Raw genomic sequence first — 16,625 nt, 5'->3', positions numbered from 1 at the left:
GAATTTTATGTAAGTATATTGAAATACGAGTTTTGCATTTAAAATCCTATAAAACATGAATCAAAACTAAAATGATCATGATTGAAACACGTGTTAAAAATAATTTCTCTTGTATGATTTTATTAAACTCGTTGGATGATTTGTATCCCTTGCCAAGGCCCGGGGATAGAAAACACAGAACTTATCGGATAAAAATCATATACCATCACAAATGATTAGAGAGATCCTATACATACACAATGTAATACAAGTGTTCACCTTACTCAACCTTTATTCTCAATTCATGAACAAAATTTTTAATGCTTCTATGTTCTGCTAGATTCTGCTACATTTTGTGCTTCTTTAAACCTTAAAATTAAACAAGTTAGAAAAATAGCTGTGAATCAGTGTTAATGTTTGATATATCATAGAATTTTCAATTGACAGAGGTCTTATTAATTTGATAAACTATGGTAAAACTTCACGTCCCATTTTTACTCTTACACTGATCGATGGCTGGTTTCCTCAATATCTTTGACAATCAGCTGGTAATATTTTTTTCTTGAATTATCTTTTCTCAACAATAATAAAAATCACCAACACAAAATGACTGTTTGCATGATTGTTTTATTTACAAATGTTGACTTGATTGTTTTATGTACAAATAGACTAGGTTTGATCTTAACTAGAAGTAATAAATACCGAGTTATGTTACAGTGGAGGGGAAGGTTAGTACATCCACACTGGAGATCTGAGTCAGGGTTAGAAAATAAATATATTGCACAACATTGCTGTAAAAAGTCTCACAATAGAGTATGTGTGTGAGTAAACCTGAGACATTACAATCCATCAAGGCAAGGGGGTGACAAATACTGGGGCTGAGAGATACTGAGTAATAATAATAGAGAGTACAAATAAACAGGGGCTACAACACTACAAAATAAACATACCTAAACTATACAACTATCTGCCTATACTACTTCATCAAATGAAACCTGTCATGAATAAAAAATTGACTTTCTAATAACTCCACATATTCACACAGCTTACAAAGGTTTCCTCTGTATTAAAATTGACAAACTTATTCCAATTTCTCAATTTTCACACACAACTGACACAATTCATGATCATTAAAAGCAATGTGCATTCAACAAAAACAACAAAAATAAAACACAAATGTTCACCATACATTAAATAAAATTGTGCAACACATTGCAAACATACAGATATAAATGGATAAAAAATAAAAACAAGCAAAAACCATATAACAAAGTCATTTCTTGGAGCATTTTATTTCACACGTCCAGTCCTTTCGCAATTTCATTTTCTTCTTGGAGAGTACACGATAAACGAAAACAAACATTTCCCGAGCCATAAAAGGCGGTCACTGAATTGGCACAAATTAATACCCTGGTAGTGAAATGTCCTCTGAATTCCTTAGATTTCACCAAATATTTATCAACACTGTTGGCGAGATTCCTATACTAGCGACAATAAAGTCTCTCTCTGATGGCTTCCACACCCTGAGTAGCTTGTTACCATGGCCACTCCTTTGAAGTCCGAGACATGGACTTGCTCCTCCTGACTCTGGTGATGACAATTGGGGAGGGCTTGTCCTCAACGAAAGGAAAGGTGAAGTCCTCAGGTCTCTGTAAAACAAAACATACACCATTAAAACATGTATAAAGGAAATCTGTTTAAGAGATACACTTTTAATTATAATATCTTGAACTGGTACATAAAAACCATATATTTATTTGAGTTACTGTGACACATTCAAAGAGTTTACAGTATTTATATGTACACATCGCATATCAGTACAAAATAGAGATTCTTTAGAACTATCTATTTTTTCCTCATACTTTTCGAGAATGATGATTTGATTTTTTACTTCTTAAATCAATATGTATAAATGTATATGAGTAGCTGTGTCCTCTGCATACAGTTTTACACTATATAGCTATATGGTCAATATGGAGGTGGTTACCTGTCTGAGCACGGAGCGGGGCTTGGTGGGGGTGTGGCGGGGGGAGTGGGGGTTCAGGGAGTCGTCCTCCAGATCCGGGTTCCAGATGATCCGACTGGCGCGCTTTGGAGCTGAAATAATCACAAACATACACAGGTTAACTCTTTGTTCACGTTGTATTTACATGTTCAATGCATAAATTGATCTTGACATGTAGATATTCATTACTTCTCAGAATGATTTCTACATTTTCAGTGACTACAATACTTATAGTTATTATTATAATTTATATTCATGTTGTTTTAGAATACATATATTTTTGTATTGTGTGTGTATACTTACGAGGAAAGTGGACCATGGGAGACTCTGCCATGTTAAGGTACTGCACCACTCGCTGTCCGTTACAGATGGTGTGTAGCTTTGTAATGGTGTCCACCTCATGCTCAGACTATAAGGAAAAAAAGAGAAAAATTAAAGATATGCTTAAGATAAAATATCAAACACAAGGCCATCTATTATTTTGGAGTGAATTAATAAATTACTCATTTGAAGACACTCTTTAGAATAATTCCCAATTCTTTTCTTGGTTTTTATAATTATATCATAAATTGTAGAGGCGAGGGTTGCGCATTGAAGAGACATTTAATTACTTCTAGTCTCTTCTTATTGCAAGCCTAGTAGTCAGACGCCAAATACTTTCTACACATGTCTTGTTTGTATGCCCCTCGATGACTTACCAGTTTGGGGACGGGTTTATCCTTACAGCACAGTCCGCCCCCCTTCTGACTGTTGGCCATGGCCACTCTGTGGGGGTCAGATCTGTTTTTTACAGTGGATACTGTCTTGGTCACCTTAGCTGTAAACAAAAAAACATACTTATTATCATATTGAAATAACCATATCAAAATAGAAATTAATTAAGCAACCATCCCTAGGATTTTTCGGAATGAGGCTCAGGTCCTTACAATTGGGAATTATAGGATGGTTTATCAAAAATTGAAAACATTTTATGAGCTGTTGTATTATGTATAAATTTATACAAAATTTCAAAAGTTTAACACTGTTGGTGAGGCAGAAAATCCCTGAATCCAAATTCTGAATTTTGTATCACCTGCTGAATTCTACAATTTTACAAATGTATTTAGCATCACAGTGTTTCTAGTTTACACTACAGTATAACTTACCACTGCTGATTTTGCGGGTGTGGGCCTCTGAAGCTTTGGCAGGGATGTAAACAGCCGTAGAGAAGTCGTCCAGATTCGTCTCCAGTGTGCGTGGAAGACACGTTGAATCCCCAGAGCTGGAAGAGGAGGAAGTGGAATCTTCGCCATCCAGAGAGTTCTCCATACAGGAGGAGGAGGAGAGAGAGCTGTCGCTGTCCATCTCGCTGAAGTAGATCCCAATGATCTCCTTACACAGTTCCCGCTAACTGATGTCCGGCTTGTCCTTGATGAGGGTTGCGCTGTCATCTGGCTGGCTGCTGTAGCGACTGTTGCTGACCCAGTAAGCCGTGTTCTGCATGGACTGCTGTACATCTTCCAGGGACTTAGTGGAGTCGGGTGGAAGATCTGGAACCATCTTCACTGTTGCATCTTCCAGCACCTCTCGGTTTAGGCTCTTGTTGTGCACCTGGAGGATGGGACTGCGAAGTTTCTGTCGGTGTCTCCTCTCACTCTCGCTGCGATGAAGTCTGGTTCAACTCTTGGGAATAACGTCTGGTTCACAGTACGAGATCCGGTTCCTCTGGATGGATCCACATAATGTCACAGTACCACTGGAACTCACAGAGTCCACCAATGAGTCGTTGGAAGAGTTGAAGGATTTGAAAGCATCAAAGAAAGTATTTTATTTCTTATATTTATATCGTTAATTCTTTTAACAAATTAATAAATTGATTGTAAAAAGTAAGTAAAAATTTAATCAATTACTGTTAATGTACATCGGTACGTTAGCCAAAAGAAACAGCCAAATCGTGTTCTATGGGAATTTGAGTCGGACATTATCATGATTATTTCGTGCAGTCCGTGATTTTTCTTAGGTCGCTGTAGGTTTCGACCAATCGATAAACAGGGCGTGTCAATTTCAGTCTTGTCCGTTTCTTGTCAGTTTCAGCTGCTTTAGATTTCGACCAATCGATAAACGTGGCGTGTAGATTTCAGTCTGACTGTTTGTATAGAAGTATGAATTACTTATAAGTTTCGTTAAGAAATAGAGGGAATCCTACCCGGTACGATTACTGTGGAATCATTTTTATTCGCGGGGGTCAATGTTGTTCAGTGGTGTTGAGATTGAAATAAATAGATAGAAGTACCAGGGACATTCAGAGTTTGAAGAGGTTATTTACTTTAGGACAAAGACAAGCAATTTTTAAAAACGGACGTACAGAGAAAACATAACATTTCACAATCAGTTTCTACCTTTATTCAAAATATACATGTATCTTACTGCCAATTATTAAACAATTTCAGAAAACACTGATTTAATTATTTTAATGTATACTTTCCTCAACATTGATTTTCAAGTGACCCATATCACCTTAAATTTAAAAAATATCGGAACGAATTTAGGACTGACAGGGGCCTTTTATGAAGACCAGAGCGCCCCCCCCCCCCCCAGATAGCAAGCTTATATTGGCCCAGCGTTGGCCCGATGTTATCATTTAGGTGGGCCCGATGTTGGAAAATAACATCGGCCCAATGTAATTTTGCTCATCGGCGCAGCATTGCACCAACACGCTGACGTGACGTTGGCCCATTGTCAGTAGATTGACAGTTTTAATGTTGGCCCAATGTTTGGGCAACGATTTAATCCAACCAATATTCCCCAAACTTTGTCCTTATAAAACAATCTCACAAAGATTAACAGTAAGTCTAATCTTTATTGTTTTCTCACAGAAATATAATCAATATTCAAATTTTCAAATGGTTTTTTATAGTCGATCTATATATTTCCACATCCCTTCAATCTTCTTCATTTGTTTTCTTTACTCCTATTTTCATCCCCTTTCCCAATCAGATGAATAACGAATCACAGTAAATGCGTTTGGTCACTATGTTTAGTTCAGTTCCAGTTTAGTTCTCTAGTTCTGACCTTGTTGATAACTTCAAAAGCCCGTTTCCGCAAAATGCTGCTGTAAATTTAAAAAATAATCATATAAAATGGAAAAAAATAAATTGATATAAATAGAATTGCATTTACATTATAAAAATAATAAACCAGAAAAAATCCTCAATATATAACGATTTAAAACAAATAAATTTGTTTGCGGGAAGGGGGTCTATTTTACCGTGCACAGTTTTAATATGTGTATCAGAATTTTTTTCTCAACATTACTGCTTTTTTACTGTGAATAAGTCAATTTGAATTTTCCGGGGAGGAGGCCAGGGGCGCGGGGGTGTGTCTGGACATATCCGACCTTCTTTAGATCCGCCCAAGACCCATAGCTTCTGATCTAATATTATCAGCATATCATGCCGATGATTTATCATACAAACATACGAGAGAAGTATTTAATAAAGCTGCATTGAGGATAATTATATCATTTTGCCATGACATATTCTGATCATCTCACATCATCGATAAAAAATTATGCCTTTAATTCCTACCCTAAATATTGAATATTATCATAATATTAAATTCAGTTACCTTAGATGTTCCTTAACTTGAGCCGATAAACTGCATGGTTCTATTCATCTTCACAAATAATATAGGAGAAAGCCATGTCACCGAGTTTGAACATCAGCAGGAGGATGTCTGTACAAAAAAATTGCCTTTAATTTGCTTTCAAATTTTCATTTAAAAGTATTGAGGACATTATTGTATAATAATCACCCATATATAATAAAAATCTGTAAAAGAACATCTGCATACTTACATTATTCCTACAGGCAGCCATGATGATAGCATAAGATCAAGTTACTCTGATGGATTTGTCAAAAATGACATCACAGTTCTTTTGGCGGTAATGTTTCATTCACGAGTGCAGAAAAGTTACTATGCATTGATGCTGCATTTCATTCAAAGTGTAGACAAGTAAAATGCTTCATGATGGACACACATAATATAGTCATGTACATTATAAAAAAAATTAACTAAAATTCTAAGTCTGAAATTAATTTGAATACATTTATATTTATAGTAACCGTTATATTTTACACATGTCACACATTTTAGTCCGTTGGCCCGACATTGGTGCAGTGTATTCGCGCCCACCGAGATCAATTTGATATTGGCCCAACGTTGGTACAATGTTTATGTTCCAACATTGGATGAACTACGTAAATCCAATATTGGAACGATACCAACAGTGATAAATACAAGGTTGGTCCAATGTTGGTCCAACGTCGTTCTACCAACAGCGATATGTAGCCAACCTTACAACCATAAGCCAACGTTGGGCCAACGTAAGCTTGCTATCTGGGGGCCTTTGAATCCACCACAGCTATGTAAATCAATCACGTGATGATCAAGCCAGACCAGGAAGTATATTTACCACCAAAGATCGCCATATTCAATTAATAGATGGGTGTGTTTTGTTTATGAAGTTGAAACAGGTGTACAACAGATAGATATGTGGTAAGTACATGTAAAGCCTATCACAGAGATCGTCTGTTTGATCTATAAGGAACGAATAAAGTGAATATAAGCAAAGATGTTGAATTCTTGCCATCTCGGAAAGGTCAAAATTAGGAACGTGAACTTGTAAAGTTTAATGGGAATTTTTTTCAAGAACTCACAAACATTTCACAAGCGAGGGATAGAAGGTACGGATTCTCTCTTTCATAACGCTTAATGAATTTTCATGGTTAATTAAGCTGCCGAAAATAAGTTCCCCCCTTCAACAAAATTATACCTCGAACCCCCCCCCCTTCCAGATTCGCGCATGTTTCAAACAAAATTGTTTTTATTTTTAATTACCTGGTAACCATTGGGACTTCTATCAATATAATTTGATTTCTATTGACATGATCACTAAATTTATAGATTTTACCTTTCTTACAGAATTTTCCTAACAACCCGTCAAGGTGTCTGAGCATGGACCCCAAGCGTAGTGCCCAGGATGTGTTACGGTGTGATCTGTGTGAGACCCCGGTCCCCCCTATAGAGTGTATGTGTTGTGATATTTGTGACAACTATTTGTGTAGCCTATGTGTGGGGAAACATCTCTCAGACGAATCCACAGAACACAAAGTAGTGCCATTCAAAAAGCGTGGATCAACTACTAAATGTCAAAAACATTATTCCAAAATATGTGAACTTTATTGTAAACAATGCGACGTTCCTATTTGTGTGCTGTGTGTTTCAAAGGAACACAAAGGTCATGATTTTAATGACATAGTGGAAACACTAGAAAATCAAAGAGGAATCTTACTTAGAGATTTACAAGAACTAGAGAAATCCATTTATCCCAAATATCAGGGAATTGCATCCATCATCCAAGTTCAGAGAGCTGATCTGAATGAAAACTCCCAAAAATTGACAGCTGCTATTGACAAACATGGAGAAGACTTGCGCAGAGAAATAGACACTATGGTCAAGAAACTGAAAACAGATATTGGTGAAATGGCCTCCAAATATCAAGTTATCCTAAATAAACAGGAAGATGAAGTCAAGCACACAATTTCTGAAATCAAAAAGAGCATTGCTCAGCTGAAGAAGTTACGGAACTCTAATGATGTCAGCCTTGTCTCTGCCTACAAATCAAGAAATGTTGAATTTAAAAAATTGCCTCCTAAACTCACAGCTACCTTGCCAAGTTTTACCCCTCGGGAGACCAACATAGAACAGCTTAATCAACAGTTTGGTTCTTTGTCAGAGTTATCTATCAAAACAGAAGAACATGGCTACACAATGGATTTTCCAGATGCTATGTCCTCACCCCCGGACAGACCGCTCATTGATTTACCAAGGATCACCACAGAGATAAACACTATGTATGGAAACGGTGAACTTTGTCTTTTACGCAGTGTCTCTTGTCTCAGTGATGATGATATCTGGATGTGTGGTAGTGGCAACACAGTGAGACTGTACAACCTGCAAGGGGAACTAGTCCAAACTAAGTCTGGGATAGTTCCATGGGACATAGCAGTGACAAGGAGTCAGGATCTAGTTTATACTGATTACAGCAATAGAACTGTGAATACAGTGAAGAATACACAGATACAGACAGTGATCAGACTACAGGGGTGGAAACCTAGCAGTGTCTGTTGTACTTCCTCTGATGACCTCCTGGTTGTCATGGACAGTGATGATAAACAAGCAAAAGTTGTGCGTTACACGGGCTTCACAGAGAAGCAAAATATTCAGTTTAATGTCACAGGACAACCTCTCTATTCATCTGGTATATTTAAATATATTAGTGAGAACAGGAACCTAGACATCTGTGTGTCTGACACTGACGCTTGTGCAGTAGTTGTGGTCAATCAGTTCGGGAAACCTCGGTTTACCTACAAAGGTCTTTCATCTACTACCAAGGGATCATTTTTCCCACGCGGCATCACTACAGATAGCCAGAGTCGGATCCTGACGGCAGCCAACTATCCGAACTGTATCCACATTCTGGATCAGGACGGACAGTTCCTCTGCTACATCAACAACTGTGATTTAAAGACGCCATGGGGTTTATGCGTGGACACCAAAGACAACCTCTTTGTGGCCGAGAACAGCACGTGTAAAGTAAAAAAAATCCAGTATCTAATGTAAACACACTCTGTTATCATCTCGACATCAAAAAGACCATGGAAAGTTAATGTGCTTACATATCAAACATGATATACTGGATCACGGTGGATCATGTTAATAATGATTGTACCGGTATATTGTTTGTGTTAATTTAACAGATTGTTTCAAATAATGAATGTAAATAAAATCTGTCCTATGCAAAGAAGATGTATACTGTACATTGTATACTTTTTTAAATATCTGTAAAATTTTATTTATTATGTAGATACAATTAAATAAATGAAAGTTTTAAATGATCAAATGTGCATTATACATATATATGATTATAACAGTAACTTGATCCAAAGGGTCGGGTCACATCGAGTTGCCAGACGCAGATTATCAGATCAAATGAGACGCAAAGTGCCGAGTTTGATCTAATGATCTGCACCTGGCAACAAAACGTGATCCGGCTCTTTTGATCAAGTTACTGTTATAATGATAAATTTATAATCGACTTTAAATTTCTCAAAGTCACACTTTGATTAACTTTGCAATATTCATTTCTAGTATTAGGACAAATGCGGCTTTCCTTGGCTTCAGGTAATTTTCCTTGATAGATATTTCTCCTTTATTTACATTTCAAACTGTTACTTGGGGTGTATTACCAGACTTTTCTGGAGTTTGAACATTTTGAATTTTCATTTTACTTGCATTCAAATTGTAGTTCAATACTTACTGATAAGTCATGGAATATATTTTCCATTGAAACTATTTCTCCAAATAGAAAAAAAATCATATAACTGAAACAAAAAAATTTAAATATTTTATGTGACTTTGCCACTTTAACCACCCTTTATCTCTATTAACTTATGAAATTTCAATGACCCCAAATTCTGTTGTATTTTGTGTGTCAATCAAACAATCAAACAGGGTAAAAAACAGTCTGTGGAATGAGTGGTAGAGTCACATATCTAACTCGAACTATTAACTGATAAAAGTCTTTAAAATTTGATAACATATTGTAACACTGTACATCTTATTTTTACTCTTTCACTGATTGTTGAATATCCTTGACAATCTGGTGATAATTCCTCTTGAACATTCTTCTGTCAATTAAAACAAAATCACAAACATAAAATGGTTGTTGGCATGATTGGTCTATTTACAAATGTTGACTTGATTGTTTTATGTACAAATAGACTAAGTTTGATCTTAACTAGAAGTAATAAAAACCGAGTTATGTTACAGTGGAGGGGGAGGTTAGTACGTCCACACAGAAGATCTGAGTCAGGGTTAGAAAATAAATATGTTGCACAACATTGCTGTAAAAAGTCTCACAATAGAGAGTGTGTGAGATAAACCTGAGACATTACAATCCATCAAGGCAAGGGGGTGACAAAATACTGGGGCTGAGAGATACCGGGTTATAATAATAGAGAGTACAAATAAACAGGGGCTACAACACTACAAAATATACACACCTACACTATACAACTATCTGTCTATACTACATTAAATGAGATCTGTCATGAATAAAAAATTGACCTTCTCAGAACATCACATATACACACAGCTTACAAAGTCTTCATTTGTATCAAAAACGACAAACTTATTCCAATTTCTCAGTTTTCTCACAAAATTGACACAATTCGTGATCATTAAAAGCAATGTGCGTTCAATAAAAACAACAAAAATAAAACAAAAAATGTTCACCATACATTGGATAAAATTGTGCAACATATTGCAAACATACAGATATAAATGGATAAAAAATAAAAACAAGCAAAAACCATATAACAAAGTCTTTTCTTGGAGCATTTTATTTCACAAATGTCCAATCCTTTCGCGATTTCATTTTCTTCTCGGAGAGTACACGATAAACGAAAACAAACATTTCCCGAGCCATAAAAGGCGGTCACTGAATTGGCACAAATTAATACCCTGGTAGTAAAATGTCCTCTTAAGTCTTCAGACTTAACCAAATATTTATCAATACAGTTGGTGAGATTCCTATACTAGCGACAATAAAGTCTCTCTCTGATGGCTTCCACACCCTGGGTAGCTTGTTACCATGGCCACTCCTTTGAGGCCCGGGACATGGACTTACTCCTCCTGACTCTGGTGATGACAATGGGGGAGGGCTTGTCCTCAACGAAAGGAAAGGTGAAGTCCTCGGGTCTCTGTAACACAAAACACATACACCATTAAATACTTGCTTCTATATTTAATCTTACTGGAGGGTATATTTTGATTACTATTAACATCTTGGACTGATAGATATAAACAAATGCATTTGAGTGGATGTGCCATTATTACATGTACATTATATATATGTGTATACAAGATAGAGGTCATTTGCATCTATGAACACTTTTAAAAAATTGTATATTTGATTCTTAACGTCTTTAAGGGATATACAGTGTTTATTAAACACAAATGTATAGGAGTGAATGAGACCAACACTCCTGTGTCCAATGCACACAGTGTTACACTATATAACTATATGGTCAGTATGGAGGTGGTTACCTGTCTGAGCACAGAGCGGAGCTTGGTGGGGGTGTGACGGGGGTAGTGGTGGTTCAGGGAGTCGTCCTCCAGATCCGGGTTCCAGATGATCCGACTGGCGCGCTTTGGAGCTGAAATAATCACAAACATACACAGGTTAACTCTTTGTTTACACTGTTTATACACGAACAATGTGTCAATTGTTCTTGACATGTAGATATTCATTACTTCTCAGATTGATGATTTCTACTTTATCATTGACTACAATACTTATAGTTATTATTATACTGATAGATGTATTTTGTAATATTTGTATTGTGTGTGTATACTTACGAGGAAAGTGGACCATGGGAGACTCTGGCATGTTAAGGTTCTGCACCACTCGCTGCTCGTTGCAGATGGTGTGTAGCTTTGTAATGGTGTCCACTTCGTGCTCAGACTAAAAGGAAAAAGAGAGAAATATTAAAAATATGCTCACTATAATAAAATATCAAACACCAGGCCATATATTTTTTGGAGTGAATTAATAAATTAGTTGTTTGAAAAGACTCTTAAAATAATTCCAAACAGTTTTGGGGGGTTTTTTTTGCCGTTATATATCATTTGTAGTGGTGAAGGTTGCACATTGAATTATTTTTAGTTTCTTATTGCAAGCCTAGTAGTCAGACGCCAAATACGTTTTACACATGTCTTGCTTGTAAGCCCCTGGGTGACTTACCAGTTTGGGGACGGGTTTATCCTTACAGCACAGTCCGCCTTCCCTCTGACTGTTGGTCATGGCCGCTCTGTGGGGGTCGGATCTGCTCTTTACAGTGGATACAGTCTTGGTCACCTTAGGTGTAAACAGAAAAAAATACTTAAAATCATATTGAAATAATCATAGCAAAATAGAAATGTTTTAAGCAACCATCCCTGGATTTTTGGAATGAGGCTCAGGTCCTTACAATTGGATATTATAGGATGGTTTATCAAAAATTGAAAAAAAAATGTATGAGCTGTTGTATAAATAAATTTCAAAAGTTTAACACTGTTGGTGAGTCAGAAAATCCCTGCATCCAAATTCTGAATTTTGAATCGCCTGCTGAATTCTACAATTTTACAAATGTTTTTAGCATCACAGTGTTTTTAGTTTACACTACAGTATAACTTACCACTGCTGATTTTGCGGGTGTGGGCCTCTGAAGCTTTTGGCAGCCGTAGAGAAGTTGTCTAGATTCGTCTCCAGTGTGCGTGGAAGACATGTTGAATCCCCAGAGCTGGAAGAGGAGGAAGTGGAATCTTCGCCATCCAGAGAGTTCTCCAGACAAGGGAAGGAGAGAGAGAGCTGTCGCTTTCCATCTCGCTGAAGTAGATCTCAATGATCTCCTTACACAGTTCCCGTTCACTGATGTCTGGCTTGTCCTTGATGAGAGTTGCGCTGTCATCTGGCTGGCTGCTATAGCGACTGTTGCTGACCCAGTAAGCCGTGTCTGCATGGACCGCTGCACATCTTCCAGGGACTTGGAGGAGTCGGGTGGAAGATCCGGAACCATCTTCACTGTAGCTTGTTCCTGCACCCCTTTATATTCATTTTTGTTGCACTCATGCAGAATTACATCAAAAATATTATCTCTGGTTTATCGAAATTTTGGATTGATTAAACTAAAACGACTGAAAGTAAATGTTTAATTTTCTTTTTAATTATATATTTTATTCAGAAATATGCAACCCTTTACAATATCTGATTGCCCCAGGTCAGGACAAGCAGTTAAATCTTAACTAATAAACAGATTATAACAATCGAATAAGTTCTAATATTTTACCTCTATATATTTTTGTTTTTGAAAAATCAAAATCAAGTCCATTTCTTTGGAGAGAGACCTTTTGAAAAAATTCAAAAGCGTGTTACATGATTGAAAATTTTCTTTCATTCTACATGTCATTTTATATTTATAAATCACATATGATACATATGATATAATTGTATTTAAAAATACAGTTTTTGAATTTTTTTCTAAATAAAATCCTATAGTGATGTGTTTCCAGCATACATCAAGATTCAAAATCCTATTCAATTTTTGCCACAATCTTTGTACAGATAGACAATCAAATAAAAGGTGCTTAATGTCCTCCTTTTCACACGGACAGAATTCACATTTTGCATTAGACCTTGATTTACATTTGTATTGAAAGGAATTACAATTCAAAATATTATTTAAAAACTTATAATTAGATTCACAAAGTCTTTTGTCATACATGTTCTTAACCCTTCTTTCATAAATATCTTTCCAATTTTCTCTACCAATATTAAATAAATTGTTAAATGTACAACTTATACATTGATAACTTAACTTAACTTAACTTCAAGCAAATTCTTCAATCGTCACACAAAGCCTTGGATTAGGCCAAAATAAAATGATTGTTTGCTTGGAATCGCCTCTCGCCATATTGAGAGTCATATTAATATATCATCAGAAAAGATGCAATTACGTTTCTTGAAGATTCCAAACAAGCAATCACCATCTACCAATCGAAAGTTGCAACGAGAACGCATTCGATGTTTATTATTAGAATAATAACCAAAGACACGCAGACTGACATACAGAAAAAACATAACATTTCAAAACCAGTTTCTACCTTTATTCAAAATGTACATGTGTGTACCTTACTGCCAATTATTATACAATTTCAAAAAACATCGATGCAATAATTATAATCTATACTTTCCTCAACATTGATTTTCAAAGTGGCCCATACCACCTTAAATTCAAAATGTTTGAATACATATAAAATATTGGAATGAGTTTAGGGTTGAGAGGGGCCTTTTATGAAGGCCAGAGCGCCCCTTTTAAATCCACCACAGCTATGTAAATCAATCACGTGATGCTCAAGCCAGACCAGGAAGTATAATTATCTGCAAAGATCGCCATGTTCAATTAATAAATGGATGTGTTTTGTTTATGAAGTTTAAACAGGTGCACAACAGATAAATATGTGGTAAGTACATGTAAAGCCTATCACAGAGATCGTCTGATTGATCTGTAAGGGAAGAATGAAGTTAAAATAAGCAAAGATGTTCAAATCTTGCCATCTTGCAAAGTTCAAATCAAGAACGTGAACTTGTAAAGTTTATTGCGAAATTTTTTCAAGAATTCACAAACATTTCACAAGCACTTATCTAAAAGAATAGAAGGTTTGGATCCCCTCTTTAAGCACTAACGTTTAATGAATTCACATGGTTAAGTTACCGAAAATAAGTTCGACACATCCCTCCTCCCAAACAACATTATATCTCGACAACCCCCAACCCCCCTCCCGAATTCGCGCAATTTTCATAACATTATAAACTTCTAATATTTATCATTATAAACATTGAAAAAGGAAATATAAAATTTGAAAATGTTTAGTCAAATCGTGTCTAAGTCCCTTTAATCATTAAGACAATGCATTAACATAATTTATTTCTAAAGAATAAACATATAAATTGTTTCTTCCTTAACAGAATTCTCCTGAAATCCGTCAAGGTGTTTTAGCATGGACCCCGGCCACGGGTAATTGGGCCCAGGATGTGTTACGGTGTGATCTCTGTGAGACCCCGGTCCCCCTACAGAGTGTATGTACTGTGATATTTGTAATAACTATCTGTGTAGTCTATGTGTGGGGAAACATCTCTCAGATCTATCCATAGAACACAAAGTGGTGCCAATAGAAAAGCGTGGATCAACTACTAAATGTCAAAAACATTCTCCAAAAATATGTGAGCTCTATTGTGAACAATGCGACATACCTATTTGTATGCAGTGTGTTTCTTCTAAAGAACACAGAGGTCATGATTTTATTGACAGAGTGGAAACCCTGGAGAACCGGAAAAAAATCATGCGGAGAGATTTGCAGGAACTAGAAAAATCAATTTATCCAAAATATCAAGAGATTGCATCTATCATCCCAGTTCAGAAAGCTGATCTGAAAGAAAACTCGAAAAATATTACAACAGCTATTGACAAACATGAAGAAGATTTACACAGAGAAATAGACACCATTATCAAGAAACTGAAATCAGACCTTGCTGAAATGGACTCCAAACACCTGATCGTCTTAAATAAACAGGAAAATGAAGTCAAATGCACAATTTCCGAAATCAAACAGTGCATTGCTGACCTGAAGAAATTACTGGATTCTAATAATGTCAGCCTCGTCTCTGCCTACAAATCCAGAAATGTTAAATTCAGAAGACTGCCTCCTAAAATAACTGCTACCTTACCAAATTTCAACCCTCCGAAGATTAACAAAGAACAGCTTCAACAACAGTTTGGTTCTCTGTCAAGATTATCTATTAAAACGGAAAAAAGCGGCTACACAGTGGATTCTCCAGGTGCGGAGTCCTTTCCCACGGACAGACGGCTCATTGATGTACCAAGGGTCATCGGAGATATAAGGACTGTGTATGGAGGATCTAATCGATTACACAGTGTCTCATGTGCGGGTGATGATATCTGGACGTGTGGACTTGACAATATGATGAGACTCTACAACCTGCAGGGGGAAATAGAGAAGTCAGTCGTAACCAAGTCAAGAAAACGGCCATGGGACATAGCAGTGACAAAAAGTGGGGATCTCGTTTATACTGATCACAATGATAGAACTGTGAACTTAGTGAAGAATACACAGATACAGACAGTGATCAGACTACAGGGGTGGAAACCTCGCGGTGTCTGTTGTACCTCCTCTGGTGACCTCCTGGTTGTCATGGTCAGTGATGATAAACCAACAAAAGTTGTGCGTTACTCCGGCTCTACAGAGAAACAAATTATTCAGAACAATGACAAAGGGCAACTTCTCTATTCGTATGGTGAAAAAAAATTTATCAGTGAGAACAGGAACCTAGATATCTGTGTGTCAGACTATGGAGCCCGTGCAGTAGTGGTCGTCAATCAGGCCGGAAAACTCCGGTTTACCTACACTGGTCCTCCAATTACTACCAAGGAATCATTTAGTCCATACGGCATCACAACAGACAGCCAGGGTTGTATCCTGACAGCAGACCATGACAACGACTGTATCCACATCCTGGATCAGGACGGACAGTTCCTCCGCTACATTGACAACTGTCATTTACAAAATCCATGGGGTTTATGTGTGGACACCAGGAACAACCTCTTTGTAGCCGAATTATGCACGGGTAAAGTGAAGAAAATCCAGTATCTATTGTAAACAACTTGTGTTAGTATTTCAACATCAAAATGACTGAAATGACTCTGTTCATGTATATTAAATATGATAAACTGAATTTTTTTCATGAATACATGTTAACAAACTATGTACCGGTATTCATGCTGTCTGTGTAATAAAAAGGCTGTTTTATATGATAAATGAACAGAAACTGTAATTTAGTTTCAACAAATCATGTGTATATCTTTAGATAGGAATTTTGAATAATTTGAAAAGAAGTTTATTTTTTACGTGCTTTGAAAGTGTTAACGTATTTGAAATTGTTACCGGGTGACGTTGCGGTTCCAAAATATTAACTCTTAGT

At 36.5% G+C, this 16,625-nt stretch overlaps 3 protein-coding genes and 1 long non-coding RNA gene across 4 annotated transcripts; 2 read left to right on the top strand and 2 right to left on the bottom strand.

Moving 5' to 3' along the window:
- Positions 1–586: 586 nt before the first annotated feature.
- Positions 587–3,579, bottom strand: LOC136272432 (uncharacterized). The gene is made up of 5 exons (XM_066073993.1): positions 3,130–3,579; positions 2,683–2,801; positions 2,288–2,393; positions 1,967–2,076; positions 587–1,628 (listed from the first exon to the last, which is right to left on the bottom strand). Exons 1-5 carry the CDS (start codon positions 3,326–3,328, stop codon positions 1,515–1,517), a joined length of 648 nt encoding a protein of 215 aa, XP_065930065.1. The 5' UTR covers positions 3,329–3,579; the 3' UTR covers positions 587–1,514.
- A 1,125-nt stretch (positions 3,580–4,704) lies between these two features.
- On the bottom strand, positions 4,705–6,042 carry LOC117682438 (uncharacterized). The gene is made up of 3 exons (XR_010710436.1): positions 5,820–6,042; positions 5,591–5,698; positions 4,705–5,075 (listed from the first exon to the last, which is right to left on the bottom strand). It is a non-coding gene; the product is annotated as an uncharacterized lncRNA (long non-coding RNA).
- Positions 6,043–6,426: 384 nt separating this feature from the next.
- LOC105320289 (E3 ubiquitin-protein ligase TRIM71-like) lies at positions 6,427–8,946 on the top strand. Its single transcript, XM_066073991.1, has 2 exons — positions 6,427–6,520; positions 6,947–8,946. The coding sequence occupies exon 2, from the start codon at positions 6,980–6,982 to the stop codon at positions 8,645–8,647; it is 1,668 nt and encodes a 555-aa protein (XP_065930063.1). The 5' UTR covers positions 6,427–6,520; positions 6,947–6,979; the 3' UTR covers positions 8,648–8,946.
- Positions 8,947–12,352: 3,406 nt separating this feature from the next.
- LOC136272237 (tripartite motif-containing protein 3-like) lies at positions 12,353–16,303 on the top strand. Its single transcript, XM_066073490.1, has 3 exons — positions 12,353–12,652; positions 14,595–14,705; positions 14,894–16,303. The coding sequence occupies exons 1-3, from the start codon at positions 12,353–12,355 to the stop codon at positions 16,301–16,303; spliced, it is 1,821 nt and encodes a 606-aa protein (XP_065929562.1).
- The last annotated feature ends 322 nt before the right edge of the window (positions 16,304–16,625 follow it).

The sequence above is a fragment of the Magallana gigas genome, chromosome 10 (genome assembly GCF_963853765.1).
Source record: "Magallana gigas chromosome 10, xbMagGiga1.1, whole genome shotgun sequence".
Classification (NCBI taxonomy): Eukaryota; Metazoa; Mollusca; class Bivalvia; order Ostreida; family Ostreidae; genus Magallana; species Magallana gigas.
Note: the sequence above shows the minus strand (reverse complement) of the source record. Positions and strands in the feature narration are given on the sequence as shown.

What these genes read in the sequence shown, in the direction of transcription:
- LOC105320289 (XM_066073991.1), top strand. Translation starts at nt 6,980, where the DNA reads ATGGACCCCAAGCGTAGTGCCCAGGATGTGTTACGGTGTGATCTGTGT.
- LOC136272432 (XM_066073993.1), bottom strand. Translation starts at nt 3,328, where the DNA reads ATGGACAGCGACAGCTCTCTCTCCTCCTCCTCCTGTATGGAGAACTCT. An exon ending in ATAAACCCGTCCCCAAACTG is followed by an intron (nt 2,394 to 2,682) that starts GTAAGTCATCGA and finishes TTTTCCTTATAG; the next exon opens with TCTGAGCATGAGGTGGACAC. An exon ending in CCCGCTCCGTGCTCAGACAG is followed by an intron (nt 1,629 to 1,966) that starts GTAACCACCTCC and finishes TTTGTTTTACAG; the next exon opens with AGACCTGAGGACTTCACCTT.
- LOC136272237 (XM_066073490.1), top strand. Translation starts at nt 12,353, where the DNA reads ATGTTGAATCCCCAGAGCTGGAAGAGGAGGAAGTGGAATCTTCGCCAT. An exon ending in GATCCGGAACCATCTTCACT is followed by an intron (nt 12,653 to 14,594) that starts GTAGCTTGTTCC and finishes CTTCCTTAACAG; the next exon opens with AATTCTCCTGAAATCCGTCA. An exon ending in CCCCGGTCCCCCTACAGAGT is followed by an intron (nt 14,706 to 14,893) that starts GTATGTACTGTG and finishes ATTTGTATGCAG; the next exon opens with TGTGTTTCTTCTAAAGAACA.